This window comes from Melospiza georgiana, chromosome 13, assembly GCF_028018845.1.
Source record: "Melospiza georgiana isolate bMelGeo1 chromosome 13, bMelGeo1.pri, whole genome shotgun sequence".
NCBI lineage: Eukaryota > Metazoa > Chordata > Aves > Passeriformes > Passerellidae > Melospiza > Melospiza georgiana.
The window spans coordinates 5,016,286-5,038,910 of NC_080442.1; the positions used below are offsets into that span (position 1 = coordinate 5,016,286).

At 42.4% G+C, this 22,625-nt stretch overlaps 2 protein-coding genes across 2 annotated transcripts in view; both read right to left on the bottom strand.

Annotated features, from left to right (window-relative positions):
- Positions 1-319: 319 nt before the first annotated feature.
- On the bottom strand, positions 320-7,776 carry FBXO22 (F-box protein 22). Its single transcript, XM_058033685.1, has 7 exons — positions 7,634-7,776; positions 7,412-7,544; positions 6,564-6,651; positions 6,070-6,165; positions 5,047-5,211; positions 4,553-4,718; positions 320-3,507 (listed from the first exon to the last, which is right to left on the bottom strand). Exons 1-7 carry the CDS (start codon positions 7,735-7,737, stop codon positions 3,078-3,080), a joined length of 1,182 nt encoding a protein of 393 aa, XP_057889668.1. The 5' UTR covers positions 7,738-7,776; the 3' UTR covers positions 320-3,077.
- A 968-nt stretch (positions 7,777-8,744) lies between these two features.
- The window catches only part of UBE2Q2 (ubiquitin conjugating enzyme E2 Q2), a 46,416-nt gene continuing 32,535 nt past the window's right edge, over positions 8,745-22,625 (bottom strand). Inside the window, exons 6-13 of the mRNA XM_058033485.1 lie at positions 21,822-21,906; positions 16,488-16,548; positions 14,358-14,448; positions 13,973-14,031; positions 12,681-12,729; positions 11,753-11,848; positions 11,241-11,307; positions 8,745-9,522 (exon numbers count right to left, since the gene is read on the bottom strand). Coding sequence (XP_057889468.1) covers positions 9,491-9,522; positions 11,241-11,307; positions 11,753-11,848; positions 12,681-12,729; positions 13,973-14,031; positions 14,358-14,448; positions 16,488-16,548; positions 21,822-21,906 — 540 coding nt within the window. The 3' untranslated portion in view covers positions 8,745-9,490. The remainder of the gene's footprint in view (positions 9,523-11,240; positions 11,308-11,752; positions 11,849-12,680; positions 12,730-13,972; positions 14,032-14,357; positions 14,449-16,487; positions 16,549-21,821; positions 21,907-22,625) is intronic.

Consider the following 22,625-nt stretch of genomic DNA (forward strand, 5'->3'; position numbering starts at 1 on the left):
GAGAGGAAATTCAGAACAGAGATTTCTTATTTCCGAAAGAAACAATCTGAAGATGTATAAAAACACAGGTGTAGAGAAAATCTTTTGAGTAGTCCTGCTATTTACATTTGCCTCAACAGCTGAATACTCATTTAAGTAACTTTACCCACTTTAAAACCTCATGCTTGCTTCTTTTGAGACAGAAGTATAAATTTTGGCACTGCAAAACTTTCTATCAATTATCTCTACCTTTTGGTACATGCATCTTGTAAGTAAATATATTCGGGGTTCTCTCAGGAGTTGCTGTGGTTGAAGAACAAATAACAGCATGGAGGCAAAATGAATCTGGATAGCAAAACACTTTAATCACAGATGTTGCAATTTTATCACTTAGACCATTTCCCTGTCACATGGAAGGCATGGTGTGGCCTGGGACAGACATTCCAGTGGTTCCAGCTATAAGCATGGCTCCAGGGTATTCACCTCACACTTCTTGATGCTGGAGAGGATTCCTGGATTCTGATGCAGACCCCCTCACCTTCCACCCCCTTTTCTGCACTATGTTCCCCTGCAGAGCACTCTGGTGCTTCTGGTTTAGCTGTGCCAGTCTGAGCTCAGCATCATTCTCTGCCCTTCTGGCAGAGTCTCTGTTGAGGACACGTGGCTGATCACCCTGCCACTGCTCTAACACAGCAACCAGTTAACCCTCCCAGGCTGCTCAGCATGGCTGGCAGCACCAGGAATCCTTTCTGCATTACAGAAATGAAACATTTCCTTTCTGTCCTGTTAAACATGAAGGTTATGCACACACAAAGGGCCAAATGTGACATTCTGGTTATGCTAAAATAACACAGTCACCTCCCAGCAAGGGGCTTCTCTGCAAATTGAACCATACTCTACTTCCAGATATGTTTCCCTCTAAATGAAATAACTAAATGTTGTCCAAGTCACACCCACACTTACTAATCTTCCATCCACAGATGGCCACTGGGAGTTCACAGCTCACAGTATCTTCTAATTAAAAACCCCATCATCAGTAGAGCCATGGGGAAGTGCTGTCTGTGCTCAACTGACTCCAAAGTTAATGCACAGGACAGATACACCCCTACTAAAGCTTGCTAGGCCAAGTTCAGGAAAAGTTGTAACTAGACATGGGAATAAAGTTGGTAACTGAAATCTTCTTTGGTACATTTAAAGCAAAACTTGTTACTTTGTTGTACAACATACAGGTATTTTCTTTTTACTACACTGAAAATGGGCCAGCTGCTTGATTTAGCATTTAGAAATCTGGTGATATAGTGCAAAATCAAACTTATTTTCTTGTCATTCTATTACTACGTGAAAATAAAGGGGAGGAAAGAATTTAAAAAGCAGCAAATATATTATTAGCTATACTGAGACTATGATGAATTTACTTACTTGGTACTGCATGCCAGCTGCAGCAATCAAAACAGGTGACTGATGTAAAAGCATGGGAAAAACATGCAGAAGCACAAGTCTTACTTAAAGTCTCTATATAAATATAACATAGCCAGATCTTGTGTGTCCCACAATTCCAAAATTAAGTGCAAAAACTTCCTATAGAAACTGAAAGATAGATAGACATTTCTAAGCACTCTGGATTTAAAAGACTGCAATCACACTACAGGAGAAGAGGCAACCACTATATTTTGAGTCACACAGTTGAGCAACTGAAATTCAGTTCAAGGTGGTGAGCCCAGCTGAAATTTTAGCTGGACATCTTTAAATAAGAGATTTTTCTCTAAGAATAGAAGGCAAGGTACTTTGACATACTTCTGTGTTTATTTAACAAGTACTTTGTTACTTTCCTCTAAAGATTTTCATTGATTTTATCTAGTAAAACTTCAGTTTTGTAAATAGGACTCTGGGAAAGGTCTGCATCTCTCTAGAAATAAAATCCAGGAAATGGTAGATTTAATGCATCAGTAGTTTTTCTAGAGTGCTTTATATGCATAAATAGAGCACATCAAAGTAGTTTCTTTCTACATTTGGGTTTGGGTTTGCCACTGACACTAAATTGGGAGGAGCTGTCAACTCTCTCAAGGACAGAGGCCCTGCAGAGACATTGACAAAGGGCAATCACCAACCATATGAAATGTAACAGTGGCAAGTGCTGGATTCTGCACCTGGGACAGGGCAGCCCTGGTTGTGTGTAGGGACTGGGGAGCAGGAGGGTGGAGGGCAGCTCTGGGAAGGGAGCTGGGGTCAGTGCCAAGCTGGCTCTGAGCCAGCCGTGCCCTGGCACCCAGGAGGACCAATCATGTCCTGGGGCATCAGGCCCAGCACTGCCAGCCAGGCCAGGGAGGGACTGTCCTGCTCTGGGGCAGTCTCCAGTGCTGGGGGCAGGTGGGGGCACCTCTGTATAAAAAACACATCAAGTTTAGAGGGGGTCCAGAGGAATGCCATGAGGAAGTGAAGGATCTGGAGGGGAAGCCTTATGAGGAGTGGCTGACAACACTTGGTTTGCTCAGCCTGGAGGAGACTGAGGGGAGTCCCTGTTGTGGTCATCAATATCTCCTCACTCTCATGACCAGTGCCAGAACTCGAGCAAGTGGCATGAAGCTGAGTCAGAGAGGTTTAGGTTGGATATCAGGAAAAGTTTTTCACCCAGAGTGGCTGGACACTGGAACAGGCTCCCCAGGAAAGCAGTCAGAGCACCAAGCTCTGCCTGAGCTCAACAAGAGTTTGGACAACAATCTCAGGCACTGGGTGGGATTCTTGGGGTGTTCTGTTCAGGGCCAAGAGTTGGACTCAACGATCCTGATGGGTCCCTTCCAATTCAGTGTATTCTACAATGTGTAGAAACCATTTTCATTTTGGAAGAAAGAGGCTTTCTTCAAATGCAGAATTCCATCAAATATAATTTCTTGCAATTCTGATGTGTACAGGGGATTACAAAAAATGCAAGGTTTTCTCACAGATATTACAGTAAACTCTATTGCAACTACAAGACTCAGTAACATTACCAAAATGATGTTTATGTTTTGGAAGGGGCTTTGACTGCAAGATGTCCACTCTTCCAGACTTCTCAGCTCTCTGAAATGAAACAAACAGCTCACTGAAGCATTACACCTCACTTATGCTTGGTTTGCTTTAGTTGAACCAAGGTGAATTAGAGTCATTACAGTAGTATAACCATGAAGCAGGTCATCCTTTATGTCATTACATTCTCTTAACACGAAATTCCCAGTGACTATTCGATCACATCCTATTTCCCCATGTCCGAAAAAGCCAAAGAGGGGCACATTTGGAAAAAACTTCCTGAATGCATCTGCTTCCATATTCCTTTTGGTTTTGTAATGCCGGTATCCTCTGCCAACGCAGGCAAACATGAAGCCAATGGTGTTGTGCTCGGGGATGTTGGCTGCTTTGAGACGCTGCATGGCCGCCTCTGCCGTCCTCTCATCAGCCACGTCCTGGTCCAGCAGGACAGTGGCACTCTGGATCTGGGGGCCGCTGAAAGCCAACCCAACCACCCCGCAGGCGTCCCCGGGCTGGGCGTGGGCACTGCAAGGCAACGGCACCGAGTTAGAGCATTCTGGGGGATCGCTCCTCACCACACTGAACTGCTGCTGCAGCTGACCTAGCTTCAAAGCAGCTGACATTGCAGTGATTCTGATACCAACCAGAGTTAAAAAACAAACCAAAGACTTCATATTTCAGCCATGTTTTTGTGTAGCAACCTTTCACAAAGAAAAACTTCCATATCCATTTCTAGGTATTAACCATAAACTTGTTTCACTCATTCACTCAGCAGTTTGTGTGTGTCACAGCTCTGCAATTCAACTAAAACATCAGTTAAACTTAGGACAAGCAAAGGCACTGAGGATTTATACAGTAAGGCAGGGCAGCAGTCAGTAAAGGTTTTGGATTCATGTTGCTTTAAATGGGTTGGCCAGGACACACGGGGTCAAGTAGTTACATACTTAACCTTTATCTGCTGTGACTTTACTTAAGGTCAGCTCTCTTATCTGGGGCAATGGTGCAGCTGGCACATCAGAGGCAAGGAGAACATTGATATTAGTATGGACTCCAGACCCACAGTGGGATGAGAGGAGCCATGGGCATGGCTGCACCGTGCTCCACAGGACGGAATGCCGTGTCCTTCAGCAGCCAGGGCAGCTCAGGTGAGCTCCTGGGGCACAGCCTTGCTGTGTGTGCAGCTCCTGCTCCGTGCTGTGAGCCAAACTGAGGCACATACACACACACACATTCACATCCTGGGCTCTGCCACAACAGGAACTCATTTACCTGAACTCCAGAGATGAAATGCTGACTGCAATAAACACACAAAGGTATCTGAAGCTAGAAATTGCCTTTTCATTGGGTTTCTCCTAGCTGGGTTTCCAGAATCCAAACTGTAACACAGCCATACCAAGCTTCCAGCTTTTCTGGCTACATCACAGTGTAGCAGTTGTGGCATTTTTCCTTTAAGAAATTGTAATTTTACTACTGGTAAAGGGGATTTTCAATAGAACTAGAAGGCTGTGGATCTGAAATGTTTCTCTCACGTTAAATCTTTTTCATCATTTACCTTGGAAAAAATACCTACTTCTCAGAGGTCAGTGATGTAAAGCTCTCCACTTGTCCTCCAGCCAGGATGATGCTTTTCTCATTCAATGGATTGACTATTTGATGAAGAAATCGAGTAGCTCCAGTCTTCCAGGAGTTGTAGCCAAACAGAAGAACAACACGGAGATCTGGGTTATTCTTCAGACCTACAAACAAAAGCCAACACTGATCCCCTTATTTTTAAATCCTGAACTCTGAAGTTTAACCATCCTAGTTTCTCCTCAAATATTACATCACACCTCCCTCTGAACAGCTCCACTTCAAATGTAACTGAAGGAACTGGAAACTGATACTTGGATAACTTTTCCTTACTGCTCCAGGGACTGGGAGGAGCAGAAATGCAGTCACCAGCTGCAGCCCCACAGAGGCTCTTGGAGCCAGTGCAGAAGCTGCTGGTTCTACTCAGAACTCCACTGGCACCTCAGAGAGCAGCATCTCACAGAAGCCCACATAAAGGAGAGAAAAACAACATACCTGCTTCAGCAAACTTGCTTTCATCAAAGACCCTGTTCTTCACATCTTTAGAAAAATGGAAGGTGTGAATTTTCACCCCATCAATTTTGGGAAACAACAGAGCAAACCCAGCTTCGCCCTCTTCAATTTCTTGAGGCTGATTGCTGCTTGAACCCATTGGGGTAACTACAGAGACAAAAGCAAGCATCTTGTGTTCAGAGACTCTAATACATTCATTTACATGACACAGGCAGAAAGAGGCTGAACAGCTCAGGTGATATTAAGCATGACAATCTATTTCTGTAACAACTTAGCTAAAAAAAAACTGTGATTTTTTTTGTTAATGTTTTGGAAAGATGAAATGTCTAAGTCCTGCTGGCTATCGATCCCACTGAAGTCAGTTTTGACATGGATATATTTACACATATCTCCCCAGGCACATCAAATATAAAACATTAAGAAAACAAGACCAGTGCAATACAAGCCTTCCTGCCAACTTCTGCAGACACACAGACATACTCAAGTTTTTAAGGTGTCCTATAAGCATGTGATGACAGTATAAAGCAAAACTGGCACAAAAACTGGGAGTGTACTATTAAAATATGGTAATGACAACAATCAAATACCTTACTTATAATGTGGAAAGTGAATTTAAGGTGAGAAACAATAAAAAAACAAGTTTCTAATGATAAAAGTGAAGCATGAGAAAAAGCCTGCTACAGGAGGCTGTGAATTTTCCAGTTACTGCATATGCCTCCTGCCAGACCATTACACAAAGGTATATACCAGGATGTCCTCTACAGTTAGTCACAATATGACTGAAATGTATCCATAAATCCAAGCAACATTCAATAAGTGCATTAAGGTGCCAGGGAAAGCTGCCTGCCCAATTAAATCAACCCTTTTAATTATAACTGCAATACATGAAGTAAGCTCCACAACCCTTAGCAGCAACACTGAACTCCTTAAAATTGAAGCCAGAGCTGAACAATGGAGATGACACCTTCAAGCTGACCTCTCAAAACTCACACATTTTGTTCCTACCTACAATCCCTGGGGTGACCAGTCCAAGAACCTGACATCGCTTTGGCAACAACTTTTCAAGGGCGAGAGCTGTTTCTTTGCTGTTTCTTTTTCTGGCTGTTAAAATAAGAAGAAACCAAAAAAACATCAGAGAGCAGTAAAAGTGTGTTCTGAGCAAATCCCACAGCCAACCCCGTCCTGTTTAACCAATGCTGCCCATCAGTGGCCGCCCTGGTAACAGCACGCTGCTCTGTGCTGCTCCCTGCGAGCACAGGGCTGCCGGCAGGCAAACACACTCAGCGTCCTCCTCAGAAGGGAAAGGAACCCATCCGTGCACATTAACAAGATTCTGTGAGCTGCTCCCTACCACAAATGCAATACCACGCAGTCATGGCTTTTGCAAAACATTTCCTGTCCACTGAAATCAAACCACAGAGAATTCCCCCTCAGCTGACTGTGCTCTGCTTACAGCCCAGCCTGTCTTTAAATGGAAGTGAGTTAGGTCCAGCCTTTACCTTTCTTTTGCTCGTGACACTCCTCGTGCCCGCTGAAGGTCTCTGCATCAGCGATGTAGAGCACGGTCTGGGGCAGCACATGCACCTTCTGCAAAGACACGGGCGGAGGAGTGCATAGGACAGGACAGAGTGGAGGGAAAGTGGGGGCAGAAACCGAGGAGAAACTGCTCCTGCTCCCCTGCCAGCCCACGTCGGTGCCCTCCCCCCTCACCAGGCTCCCCTCAGCCAGCAGATAACCTCTCATTAGCCTCAGAAGTGCCCAGACGAACTTCTGCCCACAGGCAGGAAGCTGACCCAAACCTCACAGAAGCAAGAACAGCTCAGCAGACTGGTCCATGACTCTACTCCTTCTTTTATCTAAACTCCTTGCATTCATGGCTGTTGGCATCTACTGTTCACCAGTGCTGATGCTGGGAAACAGTATAGAAGCACTTCTTGTCCCACTTGGTTTAACACTGATCTGCTGAGGCCTGTCTACTGAGAAAGACCCTGACATGAATCTTTGTGTAGTGAAGGCCCAGCACCAGGTTAATACTGGAAAGAAATCCTGCCAGGCAGAGAAGTCCTGCAGTGTTTACTCAGTGTCTCCAACCCTAAGAGGGTTAACCTCTTAACAAGATTGCAGCGATGAACAGATGTGCCCTGAACTGCAAATCCGCGGCGTTTTGATCGGTGTATTAACACGCAACATTTGAACTGTCATAATCGCCTACGCCTCCGAGCACGTCCCTTTTGCCGAGCAATTGGAAGAAGCGCCTTCAGCGTTTAAACGAAGGCGCCGAGTTCCCGCCCCTCAGGCGCCCCCTCAGCCTGAGCTCGCGCCCCGAGCCGCCCCTCGCGCCCCTCACCTCGAGCTCGCGGGCCAGCGCGCGCACCAGCGCGTGGTTCTCGGCGGGGCCCGGCTCCAGCGCCGACACCCACGCGATTCGCTGCCGCGTCCGCAGCGTCCGCCGGGCACACTCCCTCCATAGCCGGCACACGCTGCAACACAACACGGACACACCGCGTCGGCCGCACCGCCCCCGCCAACCGGAGCCGGCCGCCGCCCACCCCACGGCCCCGGCCCTTACCAGGCGGCGCGCAGCAGCGCCTTGGTGGGCAGGAAGCCGAGGACACGCTCCACCACCTCGGCGAGGTTGGCGAGCACGTAGCTGCCCTTCGCCGCGGATTCCATGGCCCCGCCGCCTCCCCGGCCCCGTTGCCCTGCGTCACCCGCGCGCCTCCGCACCTGAGGCAGCTTCCGGTCAGCGCGAGCGGGCACGAGCCCCGACAGTGGCGCCGCCTGGCGGCGGGGAGGACCCGCCCGGCTCTCACCTCCCCCCCTTCCCTCGCGCCCCGGGCCCCAGCACGGACACAGCGCTTCGTAAAATGCTTTTTATTCATAAACTTGATGCAAGTTTACAAATTACTGTACATTGCCAAGGAACTCTGCCAGAAGAAATGGAACCCAAACCGAAGCGTGCGCCGCAGGGCGGAGGCCGGGGCCGCCGCAGCCCCGCCGTGCCCGGCCAGCGGCACAGCCCCGGCAACAGCGCGCACCGGGAGCGCCGCCAAAGCTCGCCCAGGTCGCTTCTTTCGAGCTAAAAACTGGATCTACAAGCAAATGCACAAGGACCCGCGGGCGCCTGATAGAGAAAAGAGCACAAGTTCGATAGTCAACTAAAAAAAAAAAAACATAAAAACATGCTTCTGCACTTCTGAAAGTGCTTAATCCACGGAACACATCCTTCGCTCGGCCCCGAGGAGTGCACAGGACTAGCACTACAACCAAAATAAGAGTCGATTCCGGTAAGGCAATGAAATTGTGTAAGTACACAAACCCAGACTCATCTCCTAATAAAGAAAGAACAGTTCCCATTAGTCTTTCAATAACAAAACCACCGTCATGACTATGGCAGCATTTCTTATGCCTCGGAATTGGATGACATATTTTTGTACTTTATTGTAGTTTTTATATAAAAATTTTTCATTCATGGACTTTTCATCTCAATTTGTGCCAATCACTTTATAAGTTCATTAGTTTAGAAATGATTGCAACAACCCGTTAATAAAATGGAACACCTAAAACGGTTTTTAGTATTTTAAATAACTTCAAGCTTCATACTGTGGCTCTTCTTGTTAAGGAGGTTGAGCCAACAAGTAGCAGGAACAGCCCAGCAAGTTCTGACGCCCCAGTGGAAGTGACTAGTTACAAGGTTTTATTGGCACAGCCTTGCTCTGCATAAAAACAAAAAACCAGAACAAAATAAAAAAGAAAAAAAAACAAACAAAAAAAATTAAAATAATCTAAACAAAGAGCATCTTTTCCAATAAACAGTTCATATTCTCATACAGCCATGAAAAATGTTTAATGACTTAACATACATGTGTTTTTCCTATATCATTAATTTGGAAAATACTACAAACGCTGTCATTTTAGACCAGAAAAACTACTGTGATTTGCAAGACCTGACATTTCCTAAAACAGTATTAAACAATGTATTAAACTTCTTGGCTTTAAATGAAACAATACAATGCAAGTCTCTGCAGTCTGCATTTTGCAAAAAGTAAGAAATACACAGAAGTGTGTGAACAACTCACTCCTATTGTATGATCTTTAGTAAGTTGATAGCCTGCTGCAGGGAGAGTTTATGCTTTCAAATAAAAAAAGGGAGAAGGGAGGGCGTGGCCCAAATCTGCTTAATCCATAAGAACAAATATGGTAAAGGCCCAAACTGCTCAGTCCAGATGCCTAAGAAGAGCGGAATGGTAAGGCTGTAACTTATACTGTACGTGTCAGTTGACAGATTATCCACTAACTTATCTAATAGCTAAAGTCCTCAGTACAGCTGTTATAGGGGCACTCATAGCTTGAGTCTGTGTGTTGGAAAACATAAAAAAGAGCTTGTTTTGTTGACATTGGTCCAGGTATACAACAGTCCTCAGCGTTAGCCATCTTCTTTTGGAGGAGTGTACCAGCCTGTGGAGAACAGAGACACGTTAGGTACCAACGCTGCTGTGTCCAGAGCACCCCACTCTTCACCTGGGAGATGGAGCCTAACCTGCCTCAGTCCTTCCCTCTTAAGGCAGGCCAGCTCAGCACGAGCTGAGCACACTTACTCACTGCCCTAAATGCAAGTAAGTCAGCAGTGGGAGACAAACCATGGGGCACATTGCAGGATCTGCCCTGGTATTTGGGTGTGCACATACAGATTTCTGTGGCAGCAGCTACCCTGAGCTGGACAAGCTGAACACCAACAAGGGGAAGCTGCTGAAGGAGGAACATTGCTCTAAACCAAACTTAACAGAAGAGAGGTAAAACCCCCAAGTCTTCAAGCTGTTTAAAACATAGACATACAAACATGACTGCAGTGGGACACTTGTATAAATTCCATCTTGTGTAGAGTTAGGCATGCACAAGCAACCAAACATTTTATCCTACTTCTGCAAATCTTACCATAGGAATAAGAAATGTCACTGGAATAACTGGTCTCCTGGCATAATTTGGCACGTTTAACAGCTGAATCATACCTGATCAGGTGTGCACTGCTTTTTCTAGAGACCTCCAGAGCTCCAATCTTAATTCTCCCAGCCCCTCTTGTAAGATTTCCTTTAAATGTGTGCACAGTGACTACAAGGCCTATTCGTGCTGTCCCAGAGAGCATGTAGCAGCTCAAAGCTTAAGCCACCCTTCACAGCAGCACTGAGTACTGTGAATGCTTTGTGCTCAGCTCCTGAGGCAGCACTGATCACTTGCAGCACTACAAGTAAGCAGCCATGCTGGCTTTTGTAGCAAACAAAAAGAGCAAAAGGCTTAGTGAACAGCAAGATCAAAATACTGTAAAACTGGAGATGATGTTGAAGTCAGTATCTTTGATCTCCCTCCCAAGAGTACAGGTGTTCTGTTCTGTGTTAGCAGCAGGGAAACTGAGGTGCTCACTGCAGTCACACAAACACTTTCACAATAACCTCAGTTCCTGGAGGACACTGTGTCCAACCCAGAGCCCTGAACATCCCAGAAGTGTAACTGCACCGACTCCCTCATCACAAGACCAGAGAACCAATTCTGCTGACTTCCTTTATGTAACATGTAAGCTACTTAAACCTTCTAAAGCCTCACAGTAAATTCAATTACACCTGAAGCACTTGTACACTTGTTTTATGCAGCAAAGAGACTTTAAATAGAGTAAAAAAGCCTACACTGAAACAGGTGTTTCCCTATTCTGTTGTACACTTTCCCAGGCAGTAAACCTCACTTGGACTTACTGTATATTTTAGTCTCAGGTCTTTTTCCCCACTTTCTCTCTTCATTAATGATTATTTCCACTAGATTCTTGGCACATTGAAACAAAATCTTTCAGAGGAAGGGATAAACTCCCAGCAGATACACTGCCAATATTAAGAGTCCCTAAAGCTACAGTGAGGTTCCTAGATGAACTGGCTGAACATGAAATGCAGCTGCCTCTCAAAAGCAGCAGGAACACACACAGCATTCAAGTAAACTGGAAAAGTTGCAATGATCACAGTCAAATTATTTAAGCACTACTGTTTTTCTAGTGCAAGAAAAAAAGAAGGAAGAAACATTTGTGGTCTTCCCAAGCCAAAATAAGACACTTTGTCACTTCAGGTTTCTCTGTGGCAAACACCAATTCCCAGGGTGCTGTGCAGACAAGAACAAAGAGGCAAGATCATACATACCATTTTTCTCATGTATTTGTACTAGTGACTTATAGGACTGCTGTGCTCTTGCTAGATTATATTGATTCTGAAAGGAAAAAAAAATAATATAAAAAAACCTGCATCTAGACATGCAAGACTCAAAACCAGTTCTAACAAGGAAATTCTACAGTGGGCTTAAAAATAAAGGCCATGCACAATGTTAGAACATTCCTGGCTTTTAAGATTCCCTTCTTAGAGCCAGAAATTCCAAGTCCTCCCAACTCTAACTGTCCTTCCCACCCCTCCCTTGCCAATACAAGGATAGCAAAAGCCTACCCTGCCCATCCCAAGGCTTTATCCCTCTCATACACTTGTAATTACATAAAAAATATTTAATTGCCAATAAAGTACTCATACAGGCACCAGACAATTTGAAATGCATCTATATATTTGCAATAGCAATTCTGGCATTAAGCATCTTCTATGCAAATCAGCAAAGAAAATGGAAACCCAAGGGTGATTTGTGTAGTTGAGAAACACAGCACATTTACCTTATTGGCTCCAAACTGTACTCTGGCTTTTCCTTTGACTAAAGTGGCATTGATCTGCATGATGACTGATTCTATTGAGTAGGCACTGCTCCAGCCCTGGAGGAGGAAAGGAATGCTAACATACAACATGTACTCACTTCTTGTGCTCACCTTGCAAATCTGTTTTGGAACACATGCTTTGGGAGTTTTTTCTCCTGCATTCCAGTTTCAATTATTAATTTTCACAGAAAATCTGTAGAATTATATACAGTCCTAGTACTAAGAATTCATAAGAATTCAAAGACTGAATTACATTTCCAAAATACAGCAAGACAGGAACAAAAAAAGCTCCATCCTTACACCATTGACACATTTTCAGCAATGTCACAACAGAAATTACAACTCCTTTTTCCAAGAAGTAGAAAAGACTGATCTCTAATGAAGTCAGTAAGCTGTAAGAATTCTGCTCATCTCTGGCATTGTTTTACCTTCTAGAGCTCACAAGAGTTTCTGCCAGAGCCTGCAAGTAAGTTACTTCATTAATTTACTGATTTTAAAGAGAAAATCACTCTGTCTGCACAAATCATCTATGACTATAATCATCTGTACTCCTCACTTCTCCAGAGCTGACTTTAGTGGGTGAAGAGGCTTCTAGAAAAGAAAACAACTTGTCTTGCTCCCCACACTGCCTTCCTCACAGGGATTCTGAGAGCTCCAAGCTGACCTGCTCACAATGCCTGCCTCTTCCTCACATCTCCTGTAAGCCACCCAAGGCAGAAAAGAAGATCTCAAACAAGATCAGCAAGGCAAATCTTCTGGGACTGAGGTTTAATGTTTCCTTTGGAATGTGTAGTTTATTCCACACAAGGATTCTTCAACTCAAGAGAAGCACCTATTTTCATTATTTTCAGGCACGTTTTATTATCCAGATAACAGAGCTCATATTTACCTGTTTAGTAAGAAGTTCCATGCATAATGCACCTCCACCTAGGACATACCTAGGAACAAATGTGAAAGAAAATATACTTGACATCAGCAGTTAGTAGAAAGGCACAAGTGCTCACAGCACTTTAAGCTCTTGCCAGCTTGTTTGTTCAACTCTTTGTTCACAAAGCTGAAATGCCCTTTAACCAGTAATATATTGTAACTAGTTAGCCATGTCATACTTGGGCAAAGAATATTAGCATAGTGAGACAAAAAAAGCTGTTTGCTAACTAAACCACTGACTGAGCTATTCTGCACAACTGCAGAGACCATGGAAAATGGGAAGTTACTTTTTATGGCTACTCTACATATACATGGTACAGATGTGTAGCTAAAGGAAACCAACAACATTCAATTGTGTAAAGAAGTTTAACCCCATTTCAAACAATGCAGGTGCACTTATAAATAACATGAGATTACCAGATCTTTTCTTGCTCTTTTTATGTAAATATCTTTTTTTAATTTCAAAAATACTTTATCTATTGTGCTTACTGGGACTCAGCAGAACATCTGAGCATGAGAAAACCTCGACTGAAGGAAGAGAATTTACCACCGCCAAAATGTATTCTCCTCTGTGATCAAGACATTTGTATCTATCTCATAGATCCATATGACATTCAGAGGGAAATGACCACTGAAAAGCCATCCTTTTTTCATTCTAGAAAGAAGTCTGAGTAGAATCAAATTAGAATCCAATGAATTTTCTGGTGTTTGGGTCTGCTGGATTAATTTTGAGATAGCAGCACCCCTCAGGAACACTATTTAACTGCACTAACCATTTAATGAATTAAAGAAGAATACATGACAATTCAAATCACATAAGAATCAGCACCAGCTATCACAGACTGCATTTTCAAAATCATTTCCTGTCACCAGGAGATGCCTAAAAGCCTTGGAAGGTGAAATTGTCTCTCCATGGGTATATACAAGTTCCACAGACAGCACTTCAAACATGCTTTAGATGACATTTGGAGTGTGTTTTCAATGAAATTTTGTGGTTTTGGATTAGCATTCGAGGGTTTTTAAACAAAAACTTCATGGCAGTGCTACCAGCAAGAGAGAGACAGGTAAGACTTTACAGCAAACTTAAAGCAACACAGGGATCAAGACCCATCCAAAGCACCCTAAAAGAGGAGAAGGAAGAGCAATGGTAACTCCTCACAGAGGTCAGTTCTTACACATATGGCAGGCACGGAGTTTTTCAAGGTTAACATTTTTACCACAAAGCACAATTTCTGCAGGGCAGCTGAAACCTACCCTCCCGTGAGCACAGGAGACACCACTCGCACAAAGGGAGGATCAAAAGGGAAGTTATCCTGAGAAGAATAAAAAAACAGGTTAAGGAAAATACTCTGACATTGCTTCCCAAACAGAAAGTATTTCAATGGCCTTATTTGTCAAATCAGATTTGAAGTACTACAATTTTTCAGTTATGTAAACATTCACTTTCCATAGTATTGGCTAAAAAGCTTTTTTTTGGGGAAGCTTCAGATATTAACTTAAAAGTTAGGGGTTTTTTTCCCACCCTTTTTTTTAAGACCACCAATCCATTATTACCCAAGTAACAGCTGAGGGTCATTTCAGTAATTTTCTAAAGTAAGCCTCAAATTTAACTGCAGCTTTTTGTCCTACAGACACTTACCTTAAAAGAGAAGTTGAGTAAAATGTATTCTACACCTTCTTTTTCTTTTAAGACCTGAAGATCACTATGCAGTGGGCTATCAGGATCAACCCTGTAAAAGCAGCAGGGGGGAGACCATGGATCAAGTTACAGATTTCAATACCTGTAAACAGTAATTCCTCTTAAATACTTCCTTTCTGTAATTGTAGTTTACAAATTGCAGTTTAAGGTGAAATGTTGGAAATTACTGCTCGTTTTACCAAGTAAAAACTTTGCCACAAGATCAGCATAAAAGCTTGCTGCAACATAAAACATTCCCAATGCTATCAAGTGTTGCTTAAACATAGCACAAAATAAGCTCTTTATTTGAAAAGAGCAATTTTAATTCTCTTCAATTGTGTTCAGATAAGAGGGGAGAAAAACAGGAAGACTGTAGTAATCTTGTTTTCAGCACATAGTTAGTGAATCCTTTATGGAATATGTAATTGTACTTCTGCATCAGCTGTTAAAAGTAATCTGCATCAGCAGAAGTACTAAAGCCAGCAGCTTCTGCTCAGCAGAATTTCAACAACTGTTTGTTTCAAAATGCTGGTGGTTAGCAGCCTGGCCATTAATGCAGACCCCACTGGGTTAATCTGACACCTCATCCACTTTTAAATAGAAGAGACCAGTCAAAAACACCTGCAGCAAGCCAAAAGTAGATGTTAAAGGGACTGAAAGGCCCTTAAACCTAATCCCCTACTACAGCTGAAACTACAAAGTTGAAGATCTCATTTCAGAACTTCTTGGGCAGGTAGTCCCCATCCTACCAGTGTGAAGTTATTTCAGAAAAAAATCTTCCAGTGCTTAGGAACCTCTCATTTCAAGGCATGGCTTTTGCTGTGCCAGTTCAAAGGGACCTGTTCCAAGTAACAATACTGTTCCTTCCTCACATGGGCTCTTTCCTCTGAACATCTACCCCTCAGCTACTCTGCACATAGTGCATTTGTTTCCAGACACTTTTTGCTGCAATAAACAAACACAACACTTCTTTTCTTAGACATTCTAGAAGGCATTTGCTGCCTGCACTCCATTTCCTCTTTTCTGAGGCAGAAAATGAGACCTGTTCACAGCACTTGAACAGAGGTTTCAAATCACTGCACTTGGTTTGAGCACTTGGTTACAGACACACTCAATAGGAAAGGCCTCCAATAACGTGACACAGATTTCTCTGATGTGTCATTCCTGCCATTTTCAGCCTCAAAACCTTCACATGCCCATGATTACACTAAGAAGGAAACAAAACTATTTCAGCAGTTGGTGACCCAGGTTGCACAAGTCTCACCCCTAGGACAAGGCAACAATTGCAGGTTAACTCCTGTGCTGAAACAGCCTCTGTCCTTTGCCCCCAGGACATCTCTGAACCCATGGAAGCTCCTCCATCCACTGCCAGCTGCTGCAACCACCCAGCACAGTGTGGGTAGGCTCCTCCTTTATTTTAGGGTACTGTATAGGGATCCTGTTACCAGGAATAATTCCACTCTAACACCTCTAGGATTTAAGTTACAGGACTATGGATGTAAGAAGGTGAGTTATGTACTGCTGTTCACTTGGTATACTAGGCAGTGACAGAAGGCAAGGTACATATAATTATATAATTCACATTTTTTGTGATAGCTAAAAGTTTCAGTCCTGTGTGTCTAACTGCAGAAATAAACAACTAATGACACTCAGTAATGTTCTTTCCTACATCTTAAGTGCAACTAGAAGCTGGATTTTCCTGTCATTCAAAACAAAAGTAAAATCAATGCAAAAATTCTTGAAAAGATTTTTCATCATTTAAGGCTGTAACTTTTGAAGCAGTTTTAGAATTGAACAGTAATGACACTTAATGCAATACACACAGCATTGGCAGGGAAAAGCAGCTCTGTCTTTCTGCCAGCTCAATCACTACTGGTCCATCTCTACACATTTCTATGTATCAGAATTACAGCCACTATTTAGTGGCTACAATTATCCTTACTGTACTACTACAGTAATGGTGATTATATACTATGGCACATAATGTAATGGAGATTTATATACTATGGCTAGAGATACTCATTTTTCAAAAAGAATCTCTCTATAATAAAACAAGATTGTACAGAACACGTAAAAACTTTATTAACTTACTTGAGAAGCTTAACATGCCATTCATACAAGCTGTCATTTACCAGTTCCACTGAATATATCCCTGTAGAAATATTAGATGGAATTAATTATGCACTAAAAGTGTAGATAGAAAACTTAGCAAAACCATTCTTTGCTTTTAATTTGAATACTGTCAGCAGGTGTAAGCAATGGGCAGGACACTGAGGCACATCCTTCCTCCAGTAGCAGATGCACTTCTGAGGAGCTACAAGGAAAAAATGTTTTCACTTCTATTAAAAAATTCCACATTATTAATTTTTTTTCTGATACTTAACCATTTCACCTTCAAACCTTCTACAACAACAACTCCAGCTTGCTTATTACTCACTGTATTTTACACCCAGTACACCACCAACGTGTTTTTAAGACCCTTCACAACAGTGTGAGTGTGCTGCACTGTGTTTCCCAGGTTCTCATCAGTACAGACAGACCAGGACAGCACACAGGACAGGGTATGCAGTAGAAACCCAACAAAAAGGAGATACAGCAGTGGATGAAGCACATTCCCAACAGCTGACTGAGGAAGCCAGAAAGATGCACCTAAAGAATGGAATGGTCTGTGGGAGCCAGCTGGTGACTTTCAGTGGCCTGTTTGTTTTAAGCATGTTAAACAAAAGTTGTGCAATTCACTTCCCAGGGAAGGATGGAAATTATCTGCCATTTTCTTGTATATTCAAAGCTTCCTCTCTGCATAAATTCACAAGCAGCTCTGGAAAAAGCAATAAATCTTTAACCACCCAGCAAGATTTAGAGCATGGTATCAGTCATGTACAGAAATGAAACCTCCTCTTTCACAGAATATTCATGCATATAGGCTAACCCACCATTATTAAACTTGTTAGCTGGCCTAACATTTAACAGCATCCTTGTTGCTGACCTAATTATTTGGAAGCCATATACAAATCAGGAACTTGCCTAGAATTTCTGAAGGCAATACAGCCACCAGATTGCAGTCACCACATTCTTCCCCAGGAATGGGGGACATTAATTTCTGAGTTTTATTATTATAGCATAAAAATACTCTTACAGTTGAAGCTTATAAGCATTAGTACTTGGAGTACATGTGACATTTCAAGCTGTCCAGACACCATAATTTCTAAAGCATTTCAAAACTTGGAACACAGGTTAAAGCACCCATGCTTGGTTCTCCTTTCTGAGAGCCACTAACAAGTGGGTATTGCAGTCAAGAGCACAACTTCTAATTTTTCTATGTCTTGAATGACAATGTAGGCCTGAACACATACTCACTGTGCTATCCACGTCCCTTTTAATCAGTAGCTACTTCAGGGACATGGCATCTCTGTTTGAGGAGCAACCAAAGGAGCTATTAAGGCCTTTTTCCAATTCCCCAGATCCAAGGATACTATTTTCTGAACTGACCTTAGTGTAAGTCACAAACTGTAAGAATTTCAATTTGTACTGCTCTGATGTAATAACAAAAGATTTGACATTCAGAACTCTGCTCATTGTCAACTCCCATTAATGACAAATCTATTCCACTGTTGTATCCAGAATATTTTCTTCCACCTGCATCCAAGTGGGAGCAAACAATACTTTTTACAGAGAAGGCAGTAAGTTACAGTAAGGCTCCTGACACCGTGCTAAACAATGTGAGATCACAAGAGACTTTCTGTGGGAATCCAGAACATCCCTCTGGCTGTCCAGGACCCCTGCCAGGGGGCTCAGAGACCCTGGCACAGAGCCCAAAACACCTGTGGGTTTCATTATGACCCATGGAGCAAACTACCAACCTTATATGAAGATCAGCAAGCCACAACAGTTTGGGTAGAATAATAGTGAAGTTATCACAGGGTGGAAAAGTAGATTTTGGGGGTTTTGGTATGGGGGTTCAGGAGGCAAGATGGAGGGAACTGGGTGTGTCCAGCCTTTCTCCTTCTTCTTCTTGGCCTCCATCTTCTGCTGTGATGTTGGCACTTTTGGATTGGTTTAGAGTAGAAGCTCACTGTCTAACATAGGTGACAGGTACTGGAAAGTAATTGTAAGTAGTGTGTATGTAGTTTTTAGTATAAAAAGATAACAGCACCTCAGGGGCAGGCAGACTGCCTCGCTGAGTGGACCTCAGCAGGGCAGGAGAAAGAATTTTATAGATAAGAAACAATAAACAACCTTGAGACCAAGAAATGAAGAGCTCTGACTCCATCTTCAAGCGCCAGGCTGGAAAAAGAGACTTTCCAACTTTTCTCAGGTTACTCTGACCAGCTGGAGACCCTGCCAACCTTCCATCCCTTTGTTCACTCACTAAGCCTTCAGCCCTACTCCTGCCCTCCTCTCACCACCCTGAGCCTCCTGTTCTTAGCCACAGCTCCTGTCCCAGTCCAGCTCCAAGGCCCAGCCACTCTGGCAGCTTCCCCAGCAGGAAGAGCTGTACCCCAAGGGTTGTACTGCATCTAAGGCAGGAGGGTTCTCAGAGACAGAACACCAGTGCAAGACACTCCAGCAGCCTCAGGCAGCGAGTTCTGAGCCAAACAGCACCTGTGCCCTCAGGAGCAGCAGCAAGGGGGCTCCAGATCTTGATACAGAAGCCACTTAACACCATCCAAAGCTGAGGGAGGGTGTTTGGGGTTTTCTGAATAATCAAGGGGATGCTGTTTGGAAGTAATCTATGTGCTTTTTTTTCCTGTCAAAATAATTTAACTTACTAACAACAGTTTTAAATTAAGGAGAAGTCCTTAATTTAGGAAAGGAATCAAGGTAGGTTCCTCTTGCTTAAATACAAGGTGGGGTGGGGTTTTTATTACTCAAAGGTGATCAAATAAAAAGAAACCCACAGAACCGTGAAGCAAGCAAAAAAAGTAAGAAATTGAAATGTAGAAAGAAAAACAATTCTTTTCAAAACAAAGGCAACATCTTACTTAGGGCAACATTGCTATCTCAAAAAGTAAATCCCACAGTCTTTAGATAAAACCAGGGAATTGAAGTCCATATTAACTATATCTGAATAAAACAGATGCTAAAGATATGAACAGAAAAGATTTCATTTAATGTCCCCAAATTCTTTGTTTCTTGCCCTCCTTTCTCAATCCCTTAAATTACATTAAGTCGTTTGTGAATCTCCAATCTGATATGTGGAAATGAGATAATCTTGTTTTTCAGGACTTGTGGCTCCCATTATCTGAACAGGCTAATGAAACTAATTCACAACAGAATATCTTAATTTTCTGGAGTATTTTTTGCTTCTGTCAGCTCATAAGAAAATTATTTTTTGTTTCTTTAAGGGCAATTCTTCCCCTAGATTTCCCAGGTAGATAAGCAACTTTGCTGTTGAGAGCAAGTTTGTAATCTTTTGCTTGAACTCCAGCAGCACTGCTTCATTTGATAGAGGAAATTAATTTCTAAAATAGATACTACCTTGAATGCACAGCTAGAGTTGAAGCCACTGTCTTTGAATAGTATTTTTTTATAAAACAGTCCAAGAGAAGAAAAAAAATTAAAATACTATTGCTACAAGTATTATTCACTTCAGAACTCCCAGTGTTCTACAGTCAGTCCTAAAAACATGTAACCTCATGAAAACTAAATAAAGTGATCCTTACCTAACTAAAAATCAGCCTTAGCCTTTCTGGCTTGTCTTACAAAGAAATGAAAACAGCATTAAATTACCTTGCAACAGTTACAAGAACCTGGGAGTTTCACAATGGCTCCCTTTGTGCATTAGTAGGAAGAAATTAAATTTAGGGTAAAATGGACCATGGGGCAAGTACTCTAACAAAAATGACATTAAAACAGCCAATTACTGCCACAGCCTGTGCATGTGGTGACACTTACCTAACAAAAGGCAGAACAAGCCTATGAAAGCAGGAGTTTTATGCAAAGGAAAAGAACCAAGAACATAAATTTACTCAAGGTTGAAGAATAAATGAAACCATAAGGAATGAATCCAGGCAAGTTTTATAACAAACAGCATCAATTTACTGGCACAACGTAATAAATGTGTCAGTAGGACTGTGTTTCAAAGCAGAATTGCCATCATCTTTGTAGTGTCAATCTCCACTTGACACTACTTCATCACCATATTTTAGAGATCTACATGAGGCATCCAGCTGCAGTGTTTTTACATATTTCCAAAGTCATAAGCTCTAAGGTACTGCTCTCACCCTTTAGAACCTCATCTTTCGGTCATGTTTAGCAAGACTTGCTCTTCCTCATAATTCAGAGTACGCTTTCTACATCAAGATCAGCCTTTTGCAACTCATTGAGACTTGTTTATCTAAAGCCATGAAGTGGCATTATTAGAGAGCCTAAACCCTCCCCTCAAAGCACAGCCAGCCAGGGGCCCCTGGCTGACCCCAGTGGTAGCACACATGCCTGAGCAGCCCACAGCACTGTAACAGCCAGCCTTAGCTCTGATCACCAAAACAAATCCTGAAGGTCAAAATGGGCAGTAAAGCATCCCCCATGACTTCACACAGATCTGCTTCCAGCTCTTCCCCAGACACACTAACCCATTCCTTCCCAGATAGTGGCCACTGGGGCACACTGGCAAGCTCACAATTGCAACAAAGCTAAAAGAAGGAGGCTGCATTAGACCAACACTAGGTCACCTCATCAAATTTATACCCCAGACATTTTACCACTGTCCCCAGCACTTCCACACATGAAACAATTGACCCAAAAGTTAAATATGACAAATCAAAACAGGAACCTATTGTCTCCTCACCTCTGTTCTTTTATACATGATGAAAATGGCATCGTCAAGTGAGGTTTAAGTCCACTAGAAATAAATATGGACACAAGTCCAGAAAAGTGAAAATGTATTTAAGTTTATACTGACTCCCTAATTAGGCATTCCTCCTGCTCTCACCCTGGCTGCACCAGGGTCTGACACCTGGCTGCAGTGATGGAGTTGTCTATTTGGCAGACCTAGAGGAATACAACTTGCCCAAAATCCATGTAATTTCTATTTCTCATACAGTAACACTCAGGCAATTCAATTTGCTGAATCCTTTGCTGAGCTACTTTAGATATAGCTCCTATAAGGAATAAATGAAACAGCCATCCACTACCTCAAGATAATCGCTGCTCATTACTCCAACTAATTTAAAACACAAGCTTGTTTTCCACTGTAATTCACATCACTATTGCAAGGAATAGACGTTCTGACTTTTCTCCACAAATAAACTACTTTAGGTAATAAGAGTATACATGATGTATCTATGTATTTTTACATATGTGCAGACACAAACATGCACTTATATACAAACACAGGACAACAAAACACAGAGAAGTTAGCAGCAAGTATTTCCCAGGAGAATTCATTTAAAGTATATTTCAAAAAGGGAAATCTGAGGCATTTACCTGTTTTATAACTCTGTGATCTATATATATCCCTGAGTTCTTTCATAAGTCGATCTGAAGCCTGAACTGACCCAGAGACTGCACCCTGAAACAAACAAAAAAGACTCCAAATAAGTGAAAAGTAGTATTTACAAACAACTTTACATTACTAACTAGAAGGTATTAACAATATATTAATTTCTGTATGAGAACTGGGTTTCTGAATAGTTAAATATTCTAGTGAGCGAAGTCTATCCCAAAGAAGCGAGGCCCTCTCTCTAAAGGACATTAATATATACTGCTAAATGCTATAGGTGATACAAACTGTTAAATCAAGGTACAACAGGTGTTTTTCTGTAAAGGACCTAAATCTCTGGCATTTTAATTTCCAAGATGGATGCACATCTCAGAGTGAAATATTTAATTTTACATCCTGCTTTTACACACTGAGAAGAAAAGTAAACCTAATCCTAAGAGTGAGCTTCTATACATAAGCTATTATTGCTTTCTCAGAGGTATATTTTTATTTGGTCATTGAAAAAGGTACAGGGGTTGGCAAGCATCCACTCTAGAACAGCAGCTTCCTGAGGAATAAGACCAAGCAGTGAATTTAGAAAACGTGGAACAAAAGCAATATTTATTGCAATTGAGTGGGAAAAAAAAAAATCAACATCTACACAGAGGAAGACAAAGGTATGTAAACCTTAAAATACAAAATATTTCTTGTGACTTGTCATAGTTCTTGTGATTTTTGCAACTATGGCAAAATCTCTTCTGTTCTTTTAGAGCTCAGTTCTGTACTTCTCAGCACCTCAAAGTGAGAGA

Bases quoted from the DNA above. Each gene is read 5' to 3' on its own strand.
- FBXO22 (XM_058033685.1), bottom strand. From the start codon at position 7,737: ATGGAATCCGCGGCGAAGGGCAGCTACGTGCTCGCCAACCTCGCCGAG. The intron at 6,652-7,411 runs GTGAGGGGCGCG...GTGTCTTTGCAG, and splicing joins CGCTGGCCCGCGAGCTCGAG to AAGGTGCATGTGCTGCCCCA. The intron at 4,719-5,046 runs GTATGTTGTTTT...TTTTGTTTGTAG, and splicing joins AAGCAAGTTTGCTGAAGCAG to GTCTGAAGAATAACCCAGAT.